The 23,583-nt window shown below is 42.0% G+C and overlaps 1 protein-coding gene across 49 annotated transcripts in view; it reads left to right on the plus strand.

Annotated features, from left to right (window-relative positions):
* The window catches only part of MAP4 (microtubule associated protein 4), a 191,945-nt gene that overhangs the window by 81,550 nt on the left and 86,812 nt on the right, over positions 1-23,583 (plus strand). For 38 of the 49 annotated variants that reach the window (XM_070050864.1, XM_070050865.1, XM_017343789.3 and 35 more), the window contains one exon: positions 5,729-5,797. The exons of 9 other annotated variants lie outside the window; for them this stretch is intronic. In XM_070050864.1, the coding sequence (XP_069906965.1) occupies positions 5,729-5,797 (69 nt within the window). Of the gene's footprint in view, positions 1-5,728; positions 5,798-9,821; positions 12,049-23,583 lie in introns of those variants that run through there. 2 more of the 49 variants (XM_051852482.2, XM_070050906.1) reach the window with 1 other exon arrangement.

The following is a 23,583-nucleotide window of genomic DNA, read 5'->3' on the forward strand; positions in this document are numbered from 1 at the left end:
TGTCTGTGTATAAAATATTGTGTGATGTGATAGTGCTGCCAGGTGTGCAATGCCAATATATAATCCTCTGGGAATGAGGACTCCCTGACTCCAGGTATTGTGAAACCATGATGAGCTGGTGTCTGGTTGTGCCAGAGCATCCAGTCTCTCTCATCCATCTATGAGTTGACACAAGGCTGACTATTGGGAGGGTACGAAAATGTAAACATAGGGGATAGGAATGGCCTTACAGCTGCTACCAAAGACCCAGTAGTCCTGCTGCCTCTAAGCTTAGCTTCTCTCCTCTACCGTCTTTGAGCTGTTGTTGTTTTTCCTTGTGTTCCCATTTTCCTGGGTTTTCCTCATAATTTCCCATCTACTGGAGTCCACCCTTCTTGATTCCTAGATCTTTTATTGCTTTAAATTGATAATCTTTTTGGTTATTTTCTAACACTTGTGGTAGTATGTTGAGGCTGACATGTGTCTCAGTCTGCCATCTTCGTTTATCTTAGATACTTTAGCATGTTCTGCAGTCAACTAAATGATGACTTTATGTTTGTGAGAGTGTCCTCCCCACAGCTCCTGCATCCTGGTCCTTTACCTTTGGCAGTGGTGTTGGTATATATTCTTTTGTATTTTTTTTGATTATGTATTTTTTTCATAAAGCTACTCTGCCATGTTAGCATTTATTTTCTTGTTATGACCTAACATCTTCCCTTATCAATACCTCAAAAGCTACTTCATTTCTTTTATGGCTGTATTTTATCTTACACTGTGAATCCATTGGTAAATATTTGTTACTTTAAAGCAATGCCATAAGAAACATTCATTTTTGTATACTTTTATGTGACTTGGTAAAGTAAATACCAGAAATGGATTTTCAAGGTGGTATTTACAAATGTGATGGATGGACTGCCATAAAAAGGTTGTTTCAATTCACATTCCCTCAGTGGTGTGTGTGACATATCTGTTTTCCTACACTAATACCAAAATTTCAAAAGGCTTTGGTCACTCTCATAGTATTAAGAGGGTATCAATTTTTGTAATTTTCATTTTCTTGTAATCTGCATTTTAAAATAACACAGTTTCTTTAAAAATATGCATTATTTCTTGAGCGAGGAAAAATAAGTCATATAAGCTTGTTCCTTGGTGGTGAAATGGAATTTGTTTATGCCAAATGTGAGATATAGCATTGTGGCGTCTCTGAATAAGTAAAATACAATCTGGGAAGACTTAGCAGAGTACATGTTACATAATGGGTCGTTAGTAAAAATCTTACCTTTCGTACCTTTATTTCTCTTTTCCAGTTAATTGATATTCTCTCTTTGGTCTACTTTGTTCTTTTACTTTGTTCTCTTGGTTGTACTTCTGAGGTAACAGAATAAATGATCGCTTTAGAGAGAAGTTTGTGTGAAAGTTTTCTGCCTTAGATTTGAGGAGACCAGAGTTGTTTTCCATAGTAAAATCTTTCATTTTATATTTTAGTAGCATATGTTCTAGATTTTCATTTGTATCTTATGGAAAATATCTGTAAGATTCATGAGAATGATTTATGGGAGAGTCTTGGGTCAGCAGGCTGACTGCAGATCTAGGCAAGAGTTGAAATGTTAGTTATAATCAGAGCCTTTCATAAATGTTGTACATCCTCAAGACTGTATATTCAGTAGAAGCACAAATATCTATATTTTTTAATGGAGGGTCCTTTATCTTATTTCAGGATTTACTGTACAGATACAATAACCAAGACAGTGTGGTATTGGCAAATGGGTGGATTCACAGATTAGTGGAACGGAATAGAAGGCCAAGAAACAGACCCACACATACATATCACAGTCAGTTGATCTTCCATAAAGTAGCAAAAGCATTTCAGTAGAATAAAGGCAGTCTTTTTAACAAATGATGCTGAAAAATTAGATATCCATATACAAAAAATATAAACCTAGACCAACATTTTGCACAAATTACAAAATTTAATTCCAAATGTGTCATAGGCCTCAGTGTGAAACTGGAAAAAGTCATATGACCTTGAATTATTCAAATTTTTTAAAATATTAATTTGTTTATTTTGAAGGCAGAGTTACAGAGAGAGAGGGGGACAGACGAAGAGAGATATTCCATCTGCTGGTTCTCTCCCTAAATGACCACTATTATTAGGGGTGGGCAAGGCTGAAGACCGGAGCCAGGAACTTCATCTGGGTCTCCCACATGCATGGAGGGAGCTAGATTGGAAGTGGAACAGCTAGGACTTGAGTGGGTGTAGTAGGGTGCTGGCATCACAGATAGCAACTTAACCCGTTTTACCACAATGCTGGCCCCAAAAAGATTTCTTTTCAAATGATGAAAAAACATATATACTAAAAGTTAACCATCTGGATGGACTCAGTTTAAGTGATCATCCTCTTGTTGGACATCCAAAGCATCATAAGCAGGAACCAGTCAAACTTATGCCTTTGTTCTCTCCTTCAGGCCTGATCCAAGATACTCATTTGGCCACATATAAATCAGTGTTTCTTCACAGCCCATTTGATTGGGTGCTTGTTGGCCTTCTCATCCACAATGAATTTGAGTGTGTTGGTGTCTTCTGTCTTCTTCCAGGCCAACTCAGTGTTCAGGGTGAACTTGATGATGGTATAGTGGTTAAGCTTGTTTCTCCTTGGGATTGCTCTTCTACAAATATTTTATGCTAAAGACTAGGAGAAACTATTTGTAAAACTCATCTGACAAAAGGCTGATAATCAAAAGGAATCTCAAAATTATAAAAAAAGAATTGAAAAATAATCAAAAACTTTACCGTTCAGTTCACCAAGGAAAATAAATAAAGGTATTGCAAATAGACACATGAAAAGATGCTTAGCATCCTATCATTATCAGAGACCTGTGTCCTATTAGAATAACTTAAAATGGAGGGGCCTGCGCTGTGGCATAGTGGGTAGAGCCACCTCCTGCAGTTCCAGCATCTCATGGGCGCCGATTTGCCTCCTGGCTGCTCCACTTCCGATCCAGCTCTCTGCTATGGCCTGGGGAAGCAGTAGAAAATGGCCCAAGTCCTTGGGCCCCTGCACCCACATGGGAAGCTCCTGGCTCCTGGCTCCTGGCTTTGGATCGGGGCAGCTGTGGCCATGGCAGCCAGTTGGGGAGTGAACCAGCAGATGGAAGACCTTTCTCTCTTTTTCTCTCTGTCTGCCTCTCCTTTTATCTCTGTATAATTCTGACTTTATTTCTTTTTCTTTTTTTTTTTTAAGATTTATTTTATTTATTTTGAAGAGAGTTACAGAGAGAGATAGAGACAGAGAGAGAGGTCTTCCATCCGCTGGTTGACTGCCCAGATGGCTGCAATGGCCAGAGCTGTACTGATCAAGAGCCAGGAGCTTCTTTTGGGTCTCCTTCAGAGGTGCAGGGGCCGAAGGAGTTGGGCCTTCTTCTACTGCTATCCCAGGCCAGGCCATAGTAGAGAGCTGGATTGGAAGAGGAGCAGCTGGGACTCAAACTGGCGCCCATATGGGATGCCGGCGCTTCAGGCCAGGGCGTTAACCTGCTGCGCCACAGAGCCGGCCCCTCTGACTTTCAAATAAATAAATAAGTAAATTTTTTTTTTTTTTAATTTGACAGGCAGAGTGGACAGTGAAAGAGAGACAGAGAAAGGTCTTCCTTTTGCCGTTGGTTCACCCTCCAATGGCTGTCGCAGCCAGCGCACTGCGGCCGGCGCACTGCGCTGATCCAATGGCAGGAGCCAGGTGCTTCTCCTGGTTTCTCATAGGGTGCAGGGCCCAAGCACTTGGGCCATCCTCCACTGCACTCCCTGGCCACAGCAGAGAGCTGGCCTGGAAGAGGGGTAACCGGGACAGAATCCGGCGCCCCGACCGGGACTAGAACCCGGTGTGCTGGTGCCACAAGGTGAAGAATTAGCCTAGTGAACCGCGGTGCTGGCAATAAATAAATCTTAAAAAAAAAAAAAAAAAAAAAACTGTCGCTCCCCCTCTTCATGGAGGAACGACACAAAACCCTGCCTAGGCTTCATATCCGAATCACGGCACCATTATGTCGCTCCCCCTCTTCGTGGAGGAACGACACAGGACCCTGCGCTGTTCTTTTGTCTGCTCGGCCCTCCCCGGGTTTGCTGTTGGTTCTTCCCGGGTTGGCTACTGTCCCTTCCACCTCCGTGGAAGGGGCAGTTCCCCCTGCCACATTCCCCACTTCCGCGGGAGAGCAGCACACCGCCGGCCGGCTCTCTCGGGGGCTGCACAGGTGTTCCCCTTAGGTGTTCCCCTTAGATGTTCCCCTTAGATGTTCCCCTTAGATGTTCCTGGTGCATGCCGTCTCTCTCCTCCTTTATAGTCCTCCTCCGCCAATCCTAACTCGGCTGCCCACACGCCGAGTACGCTGCTCTCCTCCAATCAGGAGCAGGTCCTGCAGCTTGTCAAGTTGGTGAGAGGCAGCTGGGTAGAAGCTGTTGCCTCCTCTCCCAGCGCCATATTGTGGGAAAGCAGATGCATAGAATAAGTCTTAATTCCAGTAACAGTCTAGTCCGAGTTGCTCCCAGTTGCTCCCCACAAAAAACACCTTAGAATGGAAAGAAATCCCATGCTTCAAGAAGTGTTGTTGGTGATCTGCATGTGATGCTCACATCTAGGAGCGCTGTGGGTACCCTGAATTTCCTGTGTGGGAGTAGTTTGAAATGGCTTTGATTTGAATAAAGATGCTAAACGCTAAACCTGTGGTGCTTAATTATGGCCTTATTGAACTTCATGGTAATCTCTGACAATTTCCTGAACAAAAAAGACATAAGCTTGCTTTTAGGAAGGGTTCTCTTGTACTGTGGAACATAATAGAGCTTGGGCAATGTGGGAATTAATGAGTATGTTTTGGTTCTGAGTTTCCTTTTTTTTTTTTTTAAAGCAATTAGTTGATTTGAAAGTCGTGAAGGGAGGAAGGGAGAGAGAGATATCTTCCATCTGATGTGGGCAATAAGGATATTAATTTCCAGTCCAGGTTCTTGTCCTCCACGGAGATAAAAATTCTAAGAGGAGACTTAGTAACATGTGCAAATAGGAACAGGATTTACTTAACAGTGAATGAATAAACATGCATTCCTGCACAAGTGAGGGCTGCCCATGAAAGAGAGAGAAAACGAAAGTGATGCTTCTAAAAATGTGGTCTGTGGCAAAAAGAGACTCCTCCCCAGCTTTCAGCCGCTTTTATGAGTTAGGGGATATTACCTTAATCACTACAAATGGAGTAGGGTTGTGTGAGGCACCCTGGTTCCCAATGAGACAGGTATATCCTAGGAAGGTAGGAGTATCAATCCAACAGTTAGAGAGTTACATTGCAAGGCTGTAAGAACTCCAACTCACCTAAACTTTTGCGGACTACCTGGTTATATCATATTACATCCAGTGGTTCACCCTCCACCTGGGATTCCATTTTGGTCTGTCATATGGGTGGCTTGGGCCCAAGCAATCAGGCCATAATTTGCTGCTTTCCCCCATGCAATAAGCAGGGAGCTGGATTGGTCATGGGGCATGTGGGACTCAACCAGCACTCATTTGGGATGCTGGCTCAGAAGCGGTGACTTAGCTGCTGCATCACTACTCTGGCCTCTTGGGTTACCTTTTATTGGATATTTTAATTCTGAATAGTTTTCTATGCTCTAAGCTATGAAGAGCAACAGAAATTCAACTAGGAAGGTGATACTTGAATATGTTTTTGTTTTTCTTTCACGATAGGTAATTATTCTTTGTAATTGCTGCAGGTTCTCCATCTTCTAAGCCAACAGTGCTAGCCAACGGTGATCATGGAATAGAAGGGAATGATACTACAGGTAAGTGGTGCCCAGGATTCCCCAGATATGTGGGTGAAATATTCACAGCAAATACCTTAACAACCTCTTTTGAGAGGATTGTTAGTGGAAGGACTTGAGTTATTCCTGAGAGTATTGATCTGCCATATAAATCTCCGATGGTAGAAGGGAAGAATGAACTTCTTGTGATAATCCTTCAATATTTGTTGCTGTACCACACAGAAGATGAGCCGCCTTAAAAACACTATTAGAAGAGGATACTTCAAAGAGTTCATGGAAAATGGAAGTAAAAGATTTATTTTGGTGCAAGAAAATTTTGATATTCATGCATAGTTCTGTGCATTTCCATGAATTTTTTGAAGTACCCCTATAGGTACAGATTAATCATCATCCAAGAATGGGAGACATTGGCTACTATAACTCTAAGACAGCTCTCTACCCTCAGTGCACACAGGCTCAGTGTGAGGAAGCCTGTGAGCAATATTTCTTTAAATTTTCTTTTGCCCTTAGTTTGTTTTTCCTTTATCTTTCTCTTAACTTTTGGTTTTGAAATTTATAGCTTTTATCTCCTAGCCCCTTTCTGTGGTTTCTCACCTCATAACCAGCACCAATCCCCCCCGACCCCACTACCCATCTTTGAGGGAGCGAAATTCTGTACGCAGTAGCAGGAGTTCATAGGGATGTACTACAGAAGCCTCATTAGAATGTAGCCTGTGTGACAATCATGTGTTTTCTTTTTAAAAATGACTGCACTTGCACTTAATCTGCAGTTGTAAGCACACTACCACTGTTGACCCAAATGAGTTGACTTCTAATGATCAAGCATGTTGTTCTTTGCAGCAGAGCGTGCTCTTAACTGGGGCATAGCATTTGATTCACAGAAGTGCAGTGTCTTTGGGTTTCTCTTCATGTCTACATATCTCAGCCATGAAAAGCCATTCTGTGATCTTCCACAGAATATCTCAGTTCTAAGGCTTCCATAAATCATTGTATTAGCAATAGCAGCTATTCCAGGATTTACTGCTTATTCTATGACCTTAGGAAATGTTGAGTATGTCTTCATACCTCAGATTTGTTGATGACTAGGTTCTGTTTGTTGTAATAGTTTTACCCAGTGACATTAACATCCTTATTAGCAACTCAAAAATTAGATACCCTTTATTTTTTTTTTATTTTTATTTTATTTTTTTATTTGACAGGTGGAGTTATAGACAGTGAGAGAGAGAGAGAGACAGAGAGAAAGGTGCTCCTTCCATTGGTTCACTCCTCAAATGGCCGCTACAGCCGGCACTGCGCCAATCCGAAGCCAGGAGCCAAGTGCTTCCTCCTGGTCTCCCATGCGGGTGCAGGGACCCAAGCACTTGGGCCATCCTCCACTGCTCTCCTGGGCCACAGCAGAGAGCTGGACTGGAAGGGGAGCAACCGGTACTAGAACCCGGTGCCCATGTGGGATGCCGGTGCCGCAGGCAGAGGATTAACCAAGTGAGCCACGGTGCTGGTCCCTACCCTTTACTTTAAAAACTAGAAACAACCAGAAGTGCTACCTTGTCTTCCACTTTGATGAGCTGATTTTTTTTTTTTTTTGAATTAGCAGACCTTTTTTTTTTTTTTTTTTTTTAAAGATTTATTTATTTATTTGAAAGAGTTACGCAGAGAGAGAGGGCTTCCAACCGATGGTTCACTCCCCAGATGGCCGCAATGGCCTGGGCAATCCGAAGCCAGAAGCCAGGAGCTTCTTCTTGGTCCCCTACATGGGTACAGGGGTCCAAGGACTTAGGCCATCTTCTGCTGCTTTCCCGGGCCATAGCAGAGAGCTGAACAGGACGTGGAACAGCCAGGTCTCAAACCGGCACCCATGTGGGATGCTGGCGCTTCAGGCCAGGGCATTAATCTGTTGCACTGCAGCACCGGCCCCTGAGCTGATATTTTATATTTCTTTGATAATCTTATTTGTGTGTAGCATTGTCCATATAGTGTCTACCCTGAACACAAAATTGTATGATTTGATTTTAAAAAATTATGCAGGCCGGCGCCGTGGCTCAATAGGCTAATTCTCCGCCTAGCGGCGCTGGCACACTAGGTTCTAGTCCCGGTCGGGGCGCTGGGTTCTGTCCCAGTTGCCCCTCTTCCAGGCCAGCTCTCTGCTATGGCCTGGGAGTGCCATGGATGATGGCCCAAGTGCTTGGGCCCTGCACCCCATGAGAGACCAGGAGAAGCACCTGGCTCCTGCCTTCAGATCAGCGCGGTGCGCTGGCCTCAACACACCGGCCACGGAGGCCATTGGAGGGTGAACCAACGGCAAATGGAAGACCTTTCTCTCTGTCTCTCTCTCTCACTGTCCACTCTGCCTGTAAAAAAAAAAAAAAGCAAATGTCCCCTTGATTAAAGAAGAGGCTTGAATATAAACTTTTTTAAAAAAGATCATTTATTTATTTGAAAGAATTACACATAGAGGCAGAGAGAGAGAGAGAGAAGGTCTTCCATCTGTTGGTTTACTCCCTAGTTGGCCACTATGGCTGGAGCTACGCCAGTCGAAGCCATGAGCTTCTTCTGGGTCTCCCACATGAGTACAGGGGCCCAAGGACTTGGGCCATCTTCTACTGCTTTTCCAGGCCATAGCAGAGAGCTGGATCTGAGGTAGAGCAGCTGGGACTCGAACCAGTGCTCATATGGGATGCTGGCACTGCAGGAGATTGGTTTACCTGCTGTGACACAGTTCCAGCCCCGGCTGTAAACTAATTTAAATGAGTAAATTCAGCTTTCTTTAACCAAAAGACAATATCAAGGGAAGGGCATGTTGGAAGAGATCAATTTGATTAGCTGTTTTTTTGAAAGAGTGGATATGGAAGGAAGAGTCAGTAGGCTCTGAACATAAAGAAAAAGACCACAAAATGGAAATGCTAATTTTGTAATGTATTCAGTATACTTTATACACATGTTGAAATATTGCACTATGCCACTTAAAAATGTGGGAATAATACATGTGAAAGAAAGAGAGAGAGAGAGAAAGAGAAAGAAAGAGAAAAACGAAAGGAAGAAAGAAACTGGATGCCATTTTCATCCTGGAAGGAAACAACTATCAATACTACCATCAAGACTGAGCAGAAGAGGCTCAAACTCTGTGTAGCAGTTATTCTTCACTGCCAGTTCTTAATAGTGCAGAAAAAAGAAGGGGAAAATATGCAGCTTGGTCCTTACTTCTAAAGACTTTTACTTCTCTTGTGACAGAAAAAAATCACTGTTTATGTACTGCCCAGGGGCTTTATGAGAGTGGGTCTAGAAAGACCCCTCTTAGGTGTCCCCCCCCCCTTTTTTTTTTTTTTTGACAGAGTGGACAGTGAGAGAGAGAGACAGAGACAAAGGACTTCCTTTGCCGTTGGTTCACCCTCCAATGGCCACCGTGGCCAGTGCACTGCGGCTGGCACACCACGCTGATCCGATGGCAGGAGCCAGGTACTTATCCTGGTCTCCCATGGGGTGCAGGGCCCAAGGACTTGGGCCATCCTCCACTGCACTCCCTGGCCACAGCAGAGAGCTGGCCTGGAAGAGGGGCAACCGGGACAGAATCCGGCGCCCCGACCGGGACTAGAACCCGGTGTGCCGGCGCCGCCAGGCAGAGGATTTAGCCTAGTGAGCTGCGGTGCCGGCCCTCTTAGGTGTCCCTTAGGTAGAATCTAGTTTTTGTACCTGGGTTCTTTGAGTTTTGAATGTTGACCTCTTAATTTCATTAAAGCAGGTATTTTTACTGAAAATGTGCATGATTCATTGGGGGAGGAAATTAGAAGGGGTGAAATGTGCATGTTTTTGAAGCATGTTGTGACTTCATTCTAATTTGGCCCTCATTAACTGGCCTGGGTAGCTCAGTGCCATTTTGAAAATTCCTGTTGCTATTTCCTTCCAAATGTTGTCTATAGTCCTGAAAGCATATAAAGCATTTAAGAGCATCTTGCTATGTTGAACTTGCTGTTTACTAATGACCTGTGCTTTTTTTTGCCCTTTCTTTCCCCTCCTACTTCCTCCTCCCTTTCTATTTTTCTCCTCCTAGAAGCCTAGAGTGTGTCTCAACACTGGGGCTGCTGCCAACACCAGACCAATGATCTTTCCTAAGCACCGTTACACTTCTAAAACCTTCAGCATTTTGCAGAGCTTTGCTTTTCCTTCCTGGACACGATATAGAAGAAGCTGAGGGTAGTTCTTCGGGGCCTATTTCTGCCGATTCCTGAGCAAACCACCTGCTTCTTCTTGTGTCTGCAGGGCTTGATGGAACCTCCTTTCCCTTTGTGAGCACAGAATGCAACATGAATTCTTTTTAATTTTAATATTTTTATAAAGGTCCTCTAATGTCTTTTATTTCTTGCTCTCAAAATTCATTTAATCATCTAATTCGATCTCATTTTTTCCCTTTAATTTAAGCATTTTTAGTTGGCCTTTTTTCACTTGGTTTTTGAATCTTCAGTGTAAATCAACACCACATGAGAACGTGTGCTTTCATAAAGGGGTCGAGGCCACCAGTACTGTAGTGAATCTCCTTTCCTTCTCCTTCTTCTTTCCCCTCTGCGAGCTTGCTTTTAGGGAAGATTAATCTTCCAGGCTACCTCTGTTTCGCTCTACCTTACTAAAATTAGAATCATGATCGCTAATTTAGAGTAACTCTGATTAAACTTGGAAAAGTGTTTCTCCAAATTAAATCATCCTATGTTATTTGCAAATTTGGCCAAAATTATTTTTGATATGAAATTATTATCTCTTTGTCTACTCTTAGGTTCTCCTGAAAATCTTGATTTTAATACCACAGTAGCTGATTATGAATTACCAAAATAAGTGATAGAAAATTAAAGAAAATGCAACTAAGCTATAATGTTCTTGAATCCTGTAGTAGAATATTAGAATGTTCATACACATGAAAAAAATATTTTCTGTAACAACACCAAAGTGAAAGAAAGTTACAACACATTTAGGAACCATAACCATTTTAACTGGTGACATGATTATCTGATTGGGCTTGAACTTTAATCAGGATTAGTATCTCTGAACTCTGGAGATGTCTTTTTATGCTGTATGTCAGTGGGATTGATGGATCACATGGGAAAATCTGTGTGTAAAGCCCTCTACCTTGAATGTTAGCATTCACAGTCATCCTTTTGAGGATTGCTTCAAGGTTTCTTTCTTACTCTCCTTCCTCTTTTTCCCCAAACTGATAGTTCAAAAATATAGAACCATTAGGATAAATACTGTGGAACCATTACAGTGATAAGTTTTGATTGGATTTTTAAATAGAGCATGGCCCTTCTCTTGGAATCTTAGAAGAGCTCTGGCTTAAGATCTGGAATATGAAATACTTGTTGAGTACCTGCAGTGACCTCTGGAATTTAGGAAGCATTCTGTCTTCAGGGATCTGGTGGGGTGAGGATTGATACTCTGCCAAGAATTCCTTCCCTGAGTTTTACAGAAGACACATTTTAGAAGTTTATGCTTATCTTCTAAGCAGTTGATAAAATATGAAGACTATAGTAGGAGAATATACCATCAAATAAAACACAAGTCATTTGTTTGGTGTGCAGTTGTTTCATATGTTGTTTTGGGGACTAAGAAACTTTTCAGAATTGTTAGTGTTTGACATCTTTCTGTTGCTTCTAATCAATCCCTATAGCTTGTCTAAGTGACAGAGGGGAAGTGAAGCCTGGATGCAGCTATGTTATACACACTTACATTTCATGGTTGAAATTTATTTATTCCATGTTTATTTTCATTTTGTTATGCTTATTTTTATTTGAAATTTGTTTTTTTTTCAAATACATTTTGTTTTTTAATTTATGGTATTATTAAAATTTCCAATGAGCAAGCAGCTAAAACTTGGTATATATTGTTAGTTGCATCTGTTTTACTGGAATACTTTATTTTGAAAAAGAATAAATGTAATATTTCATATATAGCTTCCTGTGAACTAGGCAGCCCCACAATGAACTGCTGTATTGCCATGATGGTCACATGTGAATGGCCCAAGATGTCACTGGTAGGGCAGCCACATTAGACAGGGCTGCTCTGTGGGAATGGGATGTTTTTCACATGCATGTTTGTCTTTCTTGCTTTTCTTTTTTGACCCAGCGTTAGAGAAGAGCTTTGTTTTTAAATAATATTTTTATAACTTTGTTCATACACCTGAGTTTGTATTTTTGTGACTTTAGACTTCAACAGTTTGTATATTGGAACATTTTAATGTGATCGTTGTGCTAAATAAATTGCACTAATAAACATCTTACATTACCACTTTATGGACTGGATTTTGGTTGGGTCTTAATTATTGAAGTATAGTATGTCTAAGGCACAGGTTGGATAAAATGGAGACTCTTGAGGCCTTTGTCCTCAGTCTAACAAAACTTATTTCACCCATCACTGTTTATAGTGTTTGCCAAACACTTTTACTTACATTGTCATTTGTTTGTCCTTGGTGGTATTGACTCCTTTTTATCCAGAATCTGTAAGAATTTAGAAGCTCAGATGACTATTGTTATTCTGTAGCACCCAGTGAGAAAGGCTTGACAGAGCGCCAATAAGTTATTCCAAAAACAGTTCTCGTGGCATATCAATTATTATTACTTTATTATACTACATTTATGTTTAATTTAGTACTATTTAAAAATCACATTTGCAATCTTCCTAAAGTCCTTTCTAGATTATCAGATAAAATTTGCACCCTGTAATAACATTTAACTTTGTAATTTTTTATTTGATAATTTGGTGTGCTCTGTCTGGGAATAATTTAACATAATGTTCAATTTCCTAACCATTATGAGTTAGTATTTTTTACAGTAGAAGTGTTTGCAAATGTAACATGTTCCCTCAGTTGAGACCCTGAAAAGATTCTATGCCTAAAGTAATTTTTCAACCTGGCAGACATTTCTTTTAAGAATGTTCAATGTAATCTGCTTTGCTTTACTTTCATTAATGAGGCTCAGTAATGTATTCTTAGGTTTGAAGCACAAGAATTTAAATATTATAAACAATAACTCAGTCCTGAGTAGTTTTCTTATAGTTACCCTAGGCTTAAAACATTTGATCATGGGCACAATTCTTGGATTTTGCTAGTGTATTCATTTTTTATGAGATACTGGCTGCGTTTGGATTCTTCCTTTTTGCTAACTTCATGATATGGTGGGGTTGGGCAGCTGGAGAGTATTCTGGGCAAAGACAGAGGCTGGTGAAGCAGACTCATTGTTAGCGTATTAAAATATAAGTATATCTTAGCTTTGATGTTATATTGATGCTGTTTCTATTACATCGAAGGCTTAACAACAAATCATTTGTGGAATAAATCTCCTGTACTGCTGTGACAGTAAATTACTGTTGTTTCCAGTGTTTGGGACTAGTGTACTAAATGCTCCACAAGTGGCAGGATTACTGGCTGTTGTTTCTGCTGTTATCAGAGCAGGTACATGGTTCTTCTGAATGTGATGTGGAATCAGGCCCTAAGGCCATATCAGCCGTGATGCTCCTCTAGACAAAACATACCCCACGTGCTTTATTGCTATATCTTATATCCTACATCAGATTGGACTCAAAGGATTTAGCACCAAAAATGAAAATTTTTAACAGAAAGCTGTGGTGTCTTCGTTTCTGAATAGCAATTACAATCAGCTCAAGTTGACATGAGAATTCATCAGTGAAGTCTGAACATAAAGGTCCACATGGTATTCCAAGACATAGATGTGGCAAGACATCTCTTAGCCTCTTCCCTGAACCCTGGAAATAGAGATTTAGTTCTTTTCTTTGATTTTTTCAGATAAGATTTGCATGCTGGAGACACATCAGTAACCCAGAAACATCTAGTGTTTCTTAAAGGTTTTTGAAATTAATCTTCTGATAAAAACATGGAATCTTCCCTTAGAAAATGCACATATTGGGGCCGGCACTGTGGCGCAGTAGGTTAATCCTCCACCTGCGGCGCCAGCATCCCATTTGGGCACTGGTGCTAGTCCGGCTGCTTCTCTTCCCATCCAGCTCTCTGCTATGGCCTGAGAAAGCAGTAGATGATGGCCCAAGTCCTTGGACCTCTGCACCTACATGGGAGACCTGGAAGAAGATCCTGGCTCCTGGCTTCAGATTAGTGCAGCTCCGACCGTTGCAGCCATTTGGGTAGTGAACCAACGGAGGGAAGACCTTTGTCTCTGTCTCTTAATCTCACTGTCTGTAACTCTTTCAAATAAATAAATAAACCTTTAAAAAAAAAAGAAAAGAAAATGCACATATTAACAATAAGTAACACATAGGGTGCTGGGTTCTAGTCTCGGTTGCTTCTCTTCCAGTCCAGCTCTCTGCTGTGGCCCTGGAAGGCAGTGGAGGATGCCCTAGGTGCCTGGGTGCCTGCACCTGCATGGGAGACCAGGAAGAAGCACCTGGCTCCTGGCTTCTGATTGGCGTAGCTCCAGCCGTGGTGGCCATTTGGGGGGTGAACCAATGGAAAGAAGACCTTTCTCTCTGTCTCTCTCTCTCACTGTCTAACTCTATCTGTCAGAAAAAAAAAGTAACACATAAAAGTGCAATATGTTACTCACACTTTGACTTCGAGGGTGTTTAGGACTCCCTTGAACCTAGCTTACAGAATGAACTTTAAGAACTCTAGTAAAGCATTTAATTTTACTGTGAGCTGTTTGATTTTAGTTTCCAATGGAATTCTTTATTAAATAAGACAACTTCTTGAGCATCAAGTGAATCTATAATTCTGATTCTGGTTTTTTAAAAAGATTTATTTATTTTTAATTTTATTTTATTTTTTTGAGTATCTGAGTTACACAGAGAAGGCAAGGCAGGTGGGGGGGGGTCTTCACTCACAAGTTCTCTCCCTAATTGGCTGCAACAGCTGGAGCTGTGCCAATCTGAAACCAGGAGCCAGGAGCTTCCTCCAGGTCTCCCACATGGGTACAGCGGCCCAAGGGTGTGGGCCATCTTCTACTGCTTTCCCAGGCAATAGCAGAGAGCTGGATCAGAAGTGGAGCAGCTGGGACTCAGACCAGAGCCCATACGGGATGCCGGCACTGCAGACAGCGACTTTACCCACTGCTGGTCCCAACATATATTTTTCTTTCTTTCTTTCTTTCTGTCTTTCTGTCTTTCTGTCTTTCTGTCTTTCTTTCTGTCTTTCTTTCTGTCTGTCTGTCTGTCTGTCTGTCTTTCTGTCTTTCTGTCTTTCTTTCCTTCTTTCTGTCTTTCTGTCTTTGTCTTTCTTTCTTTCTGTCTTTCTTTCTGCCTGCCTGCCTGCCTTCCTTCCTTCCTTCCTTCCTTCCTTCCTTCCTTCCTTCCTTCCTTCCTTCCTTCTGTCTTTCTTTCTGCCTTCCTTCCTTCCTTCCTTCGTTCCTTCGTTCCTTCGTTCCGGCAGAGTGGACAGTGAGAGAGAGAGAAAGAGACAAAGGTCTTCCTTTTCCGTTGGTTCACCCCCCAATGGCCGCTCCAGCAGCGCACTGCGGCCGGCACACCACGCCGATCTGAAGCCATGAGCCAGGTGCTTCTCCTGGTCTCCCATGGGGTGCAGGGCCCAAGGACCTGGGCCATCCTCCACTGCACTCCCTGGCCACAGCAGAGAGCTGGCCTGGAAGAGGGGCAACCGGGACAGAATCTGGCGCCCCGAGTGGGACTAGAACCCAGGGTGCTGGCGCTGCAGGCAGAGGATTAGCCTAGTGAGCCGCGGTGCCGGCCTCAACATATATATATATATTTTTTTTTAACTTTTTTTTTTAATCTTTTTTTTTTAATTTGAAAGTCAGAGTTACACAGCGAGAGGAGAGGTCTTCCATCCAATGGTTCACTCCCCAGATGGCTTGGGCCTTCTTCTACTGCTTTCCCAGGCCACAGCAGAGAGCTGGATAGGAACTGGAGCAGCCGGGTCTTGAACCAGCGCCCATATGGGATGCCAGCACTGCAGACCAGGGCGTTAACCCACTGCGCCACAGCACCAGCCCCCTCAACATATATTTTTAAACTATAATTTTGTTAATGTGATTTGCTTCTCTCTGTGGAATAAAACTACATTACTAGTGGGTCAGAAGTGTGGCATAGCCAGTTGAGCTGCTGCCTGTGACATCAGCATCCATTACCTATATTGGAGTGCTGATTCGAATCCTGGCTACTCTGCTTTCAATCCAGCTTTCTAATTAGGTACCTGGGAAGACAACTGATGATGACCCAAGTACATGGGTCCCTGCCACCTGTGTGAGACACCAGGATGGAGTTCCTGGCTTCTGGCTTCATCTTGGCCTAGACATAAGGAAAAATATTTCATGCCATTGGATTTGACAATATTTTCTTGGATATTACACCAAAAGTACAGACAACAAAAGAAGTAGCTAAATTGAGCTATGTTAAAATTTAAAACTTTTATGCATCTCAGTACAGTGAAAAACAACCCATGGAATGGGAAAAAATATTGTCAAATCATATATTTGGGATATCAGAGCCACACCAGCCCCAAAACTGGACTATTGACCTTCTACATATACCCAGTCTCTGCCCCTCCCTCTCTATAACTCTGCCTTTCAAATAAATACATGAATCTTCAAAAATAAAAAAATGTTTACTGTCTGAGAATAGAGGTTACAGATAAGGAGAAGAATGCTAGAATGAACTTTATGGTACTGGATTGGTTAGAGATATCAGTATAAACTCATGTTAACATTTATATATAGATTCAGAAATAAACACAGTGTGTATACACACACACAATATATATATATATTTTTTTGAGCAGCCGGGTCTTGAACCAGCGCCCATATGGGATGCTGGCAATGCAGTTGGCGGCTTTACCCACTACGCCACAGCACAGGTCCCTCTTGTTCTCCTTCTTTATCTGCCTCTCAAGTAGATGAAAATTAAAAAAATAAATGTTAGGGTTGGCATTGTAGCATAGCAGGTAAAGCTACCGGCTGCAGTGCCAGCATTCCATATCAGCGCTGGTTTGTGTCCAAGCTGTTCTACTTCCAATCTAACTCCCTGCTGGTGGCCTCGAAACAACAGAGGATGGCTCAAGGGTTTGAGCCCATGTCATCCATGTGGGAGACCCAGATGAAGCTCCTGGCTTTAGCGTGGCCCAGCACTGGCCTAAAATAAATACTTGAGGGGCTGGCACTGTGGCCTAGCTGGTAAGGCCACCATCTGCAGTGCCAGCATCCCATATGGGCGCTGGTCTGAGTCCCAGCTGCTCCACTTCTGATCCAGCTCTCTGCTATGGCCTGGGAAAGCAGTAGAAGATGGCCCAAGTCCTTGGGCCCTGGCAACCATGTAGGAGACCCAGAGGAAGCTCCTGGCTTCGGATCGGCACAGCCTCGGCTGTGGCAGCCAATCTAAGAATGAACCAGTGGATGGAAGACCTCTCTCTCTCTGCCTATCCTCTCTCTGTGTAATTCTGACTTTCAAATAAATAAATCTTTAAAAAAAATGAAATAATAAAATACTTGATAAACTTTTTTTTTACTTGCTAACCTTAAAATATTGTAGCTTATTTTTTTTTAACTTTTATTTAATGAATATAAATTTTCAAAGTACAGCTTATGGATTACAATGGCTTCCCCCCGATAACTTCCCTCCCACCCGCAACCCTCCCCTTCCCTGCTCCCTCTTCCCTTCCATTCACATCAAGATTCATTTTCAATTCTCTTTATATACAGAAGATCAGTTTAGCATATATTAAGTAAAGATTTCAACAGTTTGCACCCACACAGAAACACAAAGTGAAAAATACTGTTTGAGTACTAGTTATAGCATTAAATCACAATGTACAGCACATTAAGGACAGAGATCCTACATGAGGAGTAAGTGCACAGTGACTCCTGTTGTTGACTTAACAAATTGACACTCTTTTTTATGGCATCAGTAATCACCCTAGGCTCTTGTCATGAGCTGCCAAGGCTATGGAGCTGATCATATTTAGACAAGGTCATAGTCAAAGTGGAAGTTCTCTCCTCCCTTCAGAGAAAGGTACCTCCTTCTCCTTCTTTGATGACCTATTCTTTCCACTGGGATCTCACTCGTGGAGATCTTTCATTTAGGTGTTTTTTTTTTGTTTTGTTTTGTTTTTTTTTTTTTTTTTTTTTTTTTTTTTGCCAGAGTGTCTTGGCTTTCCATGCCTGAAATACTCTCATGGGCTTTTCAGCCAGATCCGTGTGCCTTAAGGGCTGATTCTGAGGCCAGAGTGCTGTTTAGGACATCTGCCATTCTATGGGTCTGCTGTGTATCTCGCTTCCCATGTTGGATCATTCTCTACCTTTTTTATTCTATCAGCTAGTATTTGCAGACACTAGTCTTGTTTATGTGCTCCCTTTGGCTCTTAGTCCTATCATTATGATCAATTGTGAACAGAAATTGATCACTGGGACTAGTGAGATGGCATTGGTACATGCCACCTTGATGGGATTGAATTGGAATCCCCTGGTATGTTTCTAACTGTACCGTTTGAGGTAAGTCAGTTTGAGCATGTCCCGGAATGCACATCTCTTCCCTCTCTTATTCCCACTCTTATATTTAACAGCGATCACTTTTCAGTTAAGTTTCAACACTTAAGAATAACTGTGTATTGATTACAGTATTCAACCAAAAGTGTTAAGCGGAACAAACAAACAAAAAATACTAAGTGGGATAACGTATTAAGTTGTTCATCAACAGTCAGGGCAAGGACTGATCAAGTCACCGTTTCTCATAGTGTTCATTTCACTTTAACAGGTTTCCTTTTTGGTGCTCAGTTGTCACCGATCAGGGAGAACATAGGATATTTGTCCCTTTGGGACTGGCTTATTTCACTCAGCATAGTGTTTTCCAAATTCCTAACAGGGATCACTTTTCAGTTAAAATTTAAACACCTAAGAATAATTGTGTGTTAATTACCGAGTTCAACCAATAGTACTAGAACAAAAAATAATACTAAAATGGATAAAGTATTACATTGTACATCAACAGTCAGGACAAGAGCTGATCAAGTCACTGTTTCTCATAGTGTCCATTTCACTTCCACAAGTTTCCCCTTTGGTGCTCAGTTAGTTGTCGCCGATCAGGGAGAACATATGATATTTGTCCCTTTGGGACTGGCTTAATTCACTCAGCATGATGTTTTCCAAATTCCTCCATCTTGTTGCAAATGACCAGGTTTCATTGTTTTTGACTGCTGTATAGTATTCTATAGAGTACATGTCCATAATTTCTTTATCCAGTCTACTGTTGATGGGAATAAGAAGGGCAAAGATGAAGACGGTGATGAAATTAAGATTAGGCCCTCATGTAGAAATAGAAGGGTGTTCAAGGACTTGTTGGGGTCTTTAGAATCTAGAAGTCTGTGTATACCATTCTGGATAACTTGTTCTCCACAAGGGGTAAAACACTGGAGTTCTTATAGAAGAGAAGTCTCTGATGTAAAATATTTTGGCCCTCCCTCCCTCCCTCCTTCCCTTCCTTCCTTCTTAAAAAGATTTAAGAAGTAGAGTTACAGAAAGAGGTCGTTCATCCGCTGGTTCAGTCTCCAAATCTCTGCAACAGACAGGACTGGGCCAAGCCAAAGCCGGCAGCCAGGAGCTTCGTCCAAGTCTCCCACCTGGGACCAGGGACCAAAGCACTTGGGCCATCTTCTGCTACTTTTCCCAAGCTATCAATAGAGATCTGAATTGGAAGTAGGACAACTGAGACACAAAATGGCTCCCATATGTGATGTTGGCATTTCAGGGGGCAGCTTTAGCCACTACACCACAATGCCAGCCCCCTTATTTATTTGAAAAGGCAGAGACAAACAGATCTTCCATCCACTGGTTCACTTCCCAAATTCCCACGACTTTCAGGGCAGAGCCAGGTTAAAACCAACAACCTGGAACTCAGTCCAGGTCTCCTGTTTTGGTGTCAGGGACCCAAGTACTTTAGCTTTCACCAGCTGCCTCCTAAGGTCTGCTTTAGCAGGAAACTGGATTAGATGCAGTGTAGCTCGAACTCAAGCCATGTAGTCTGATAGGGAGTCGTTCGAGTGGCAACTGCTGAGCTAAAAACCTGTCTGAAAACATCTGATTTTAATACATTGTTGGTCCAAGAGGGAAACACATGTGAACCGAAAAGTGGGAGAAAGTTGTTTTGTGTAGACGTGATTAGCTTCAGATTGGTTTTGAAGTCACCATTTCATGTATGCTTAAAATTTATTTCCAGCATTTAGCCAAGGGGGGGAACAAATAGTATGTTATTAAGTGTGCACGTTGTGTTTAAAGGAGATAAGTAATTAAATCAAAATATGAAAGTATGAGGCATGAGTGATGTGAAACTAAGATACATACCCACCCTACTGTGTCTATAAAGGTATAGACCTAAAGGTTTGTGGAAATACGTTAGGGAAGGCCTTGTGGTGCAGTTGGTTAAGCTGCTGCTTGAGGTGCTTTCATCCCATATCACAGTAACAGTTTGAGTCCCAACGACTCTGCTTCTCATCCAGATCGCTAATAATGTGCTTGGGAAGCAGCAGATGATCACTTAGGTACCTGAGTTCCTGCTACCAATGAAGCCTGGATAGAGTTCCTGACACCTGGCTTCAGCTTTGGCCAGCCTGGCCTGTTACATCATTTAAGGAGTAAACCAGGGGCCGGGCTGTGGTACAGTGGGTTAAAGCCCTGTCCTGAAGCACCGGCATCCCATATAGGCGCCAGTTCTAGTCCCAGCTGCTCCTCATCCGATCCAGCATCTCTGCTATGGCCTGGGATAGCAGTAGAAGATGGCCCAAGTCCTTGGGCCCCTGCACCCACGTGGGAGACACGGAAGAAGCTCCTGGCTTCGGATCGGCACAGCTCCTGCTGTTGTGGCCATCTGGGGAGTGAACCAGCGAATGGAAGACCTCTTTCTCTGTCTCTGCCTCTCTCTCTATCTCTGTCTTTCAAATAAATAAAATAAATTCTAAAAAACAAAGGAGTAAACCAGCAGATGGATGATTACTATCTCTCTTTGTCTCTCCCTCTCTCTGTCACTCTGTCTTTCAAACAAACAGACTAAACCTTGAAAATGAAAAAATAGATTGGGGTATCAGAAAACTAAATGTGCAGATTTTGAGGTATGGCAACTCCTTATTATATAATAAATAAATAGAAAAGCTTTAAGAAACTACAAATAGAATTGTGTGGTCCAGAAAGAGAGGAGGGGTGGACAGTCAACCATATTTAAGGTTTTATTTATTTATTTGAAAATGTGACATAGAAGAGAGAGATTCATGATTCACTCTCCCAAATGGCCATAACAGTAAACACTGGGCCAGGCTGAAGCCAGGAGTACTGGAATTTCATCTGGTCTCTCATGTAGGTGGCAGGGACCCAGGTACATTAGCAGGGAGCAGGATTGGAAGTGGAGCAGCTGAGACTCAAACTGAAGCTCTGATACGGGCCTTAGCATTGCAAGCAATGGCTTTACCCACTTCATCACAATGCCAGCCCCTCTCAGCCATATGGATTTTCAAATTAACCATCAAACATTGCACAGACCTCTTCAGGGTAATGCTTTGTGTGTTAGCTGTCTGTAGGATTTGTTCAAGTTTACCCAGTTACAGAGAAAGAAATTAAATATTACGTAAATGCCAAACAGTTATACAGAACATTTTGTAAGAACCGATGTAGTAGTGATTAAATTCCGTAGTGAGTTTGGGTAGGACTAAGGAAATTTGAAATTAGAACTTGAAATCTTCATTCGGATGTAGAATTGACAACTGAAATTTGAGATGTCCTATATACTGAGCCCATGATACTCTCCCTCAAAAACAAAACAATGAAAACTCTACTTCATCTCAGTAAATGGAAACTCTGTTTTTCTAGTTGCTCAGGCTAAAATACTTGGCTTTCCCAGTTCTTGTCTTTCTTCCCATTCATATCTAGTTTGTTAGAAGAATTTATCTGGAACCTGACCATTTCTCACGACTTCCATTGCTCTCTTTCCATTTGGAGCCACCGTCTTTCACCATGACTACAGTAGTAACCTTCTAAATTAATCTTGCTGCTTCCCTAGATTTGCTCTCGGCAGTGTTTTCTCAGAGGCACTCAGAATAACTCATGTCATACTGTCTGTTCAGAACCCTTCAGTCATTTTGCATCCCAAAGGAAAAGCCAAATGCCTTACCAAATGCTCCAAGACCCTATGATATTTCTGTGGCTACAGCTTCTACTGTGTCCCTTTTCTTGATTTGTTTTGCTGGTGTTCCTTGAACAAACCAGGTGGAGGTGGTTCCGTGCCTTCGATTCAACACCTGCTTTCTCCTGCTCAAATGTTCTTTCCTCTGGTATATTCATGGTTCACACTCCTCCTTCTCAGTGAGTCCACCTGTGATTATCTTACGTAAATTGGCACCCCTTCCATTCTTCCATTTTTCTATCCCCCTTCTCTACTTTAGTCCTCTCCATGGTATTTGTTTCTCGTCACTTTCTGATAAGGTATACAATTTAATTATCTTGTTTATTGTGTGGTTTTCTCCATTAAAATTAGTTAGATATTGTAGAGCTTTATATCTTAAGAGGAACAAGATTTTAGTGTTGCTCAGTGCTGTGGCCCAGCACCTATAGCAGTCTGGTATATGGAAGGTGCTTGGTAGCTGTTGAATATACAGTCTTGTTGAATGTCTTTCTGTTTACCTTGGACTTAACATGTAAAGGGAAACTGAAGAGCGAGACCAGATAAACTTGCAGGCATTCTTGCTAGGTTATTAGTACATGTCTTTCTAAAAATATCTCTTTAGTGAATTTGTTTAAATTTAAAGGAACTGTGGAAAGAGCAGCCCTGGGATTTCAGCTACTAGAGTAGATCTTTTAGGCAAATTGTTTGCCATCTTTGAGTCTAAGGTCCCTCTCATATTTAAAAAAAAAAAAAATATTTATTTAGGGCCGGCGCCGCGGCTCACTAGGCTAATCCTCTGCCTTGTGGCACCGGCACACTGGGTTCTAGTCCTGGTTGGGGCACCGGATTCTGTCCCGGTTGCCCCTCTTCCAGGCCAGCTCTCTGCTATGGCCCGGGAGGGCAGTGGAGGATGGCCCAAGTGCTTTGGCCCTGCACCCCATGGGAGACCAGAAGAAGCACCTGGCTCCTGCCATCGGATCAGCGCGGTGCGCCGGCCGCAGCAGGCCGGCCGCGGCGGCCATTGGAGGGTGAACCAATGGCAAAGGAAGACCTTTCTCTCTGTCTCTCTCTCACTGTCCACTCTGCCTGTCCAAAAAAAAAAAAAAAAAAAAAAAATTATTTATTTATTTGAAAGAGTTACAGAGAGGCAGAGAAATAAACTATTTGGATTAAGTGACAGAATATTTTTAGTGCCTGGTAACCTAATTGAAAGGTTAGTAAGTATAAGATAAAATTAAAAATGATTAATTGTCATATAAAAAGTCCTTACAGAACAACTCAATATATGCTTTTGCTAATAAATCATTCTTTTTTGCTGTCAGCCCCTCTTCCTACTTAAATGGTTATATAACAGCATTTTAATTGGATGTAATCCAAGCTTATCTGGTCTTGTGAAACACAAATGCTCTGTTTCTAGAGGAAAAAACTGAGGTAAAACTTCAAAAATGGACTCCAAACAGCCTAAAGGAAGTTTTGTTTTCATTTTTATGAGAAAATTAAGATTTTGTAGCTCCAGAAACCTGCAAGGCAGTGCTTCAGTGAGTTTTTTAGCATTTGAAAAACGGGTTGAGAAGACTCACACATGTGTAAATGATAAATTTAAGAATTGACATTACAGCGTTTAGAGGTCTGAACTGAAGAGTTCTGCTTGGTGGCTCATGAGCTAATGTTTCTGTTAGTAGTGCTAAGCAGCAAAGGTAGAGTATGTTCTG

The sequence above is a fragment of the Oryctolagus cuniculus genome, chromosome 10 (assembly GCF_964237555.1).
Source record: "Oryctolagus cuniculus chromosome 10, mOryCun1.1, whole genome shotgun sequence".
Lineage (NCBI taxonomy): Eukaryota > Metazoa > Chordata > Mammalia > Lagomorpha > Leporidae > Oryctolagus > Oryctolagus cuniculus.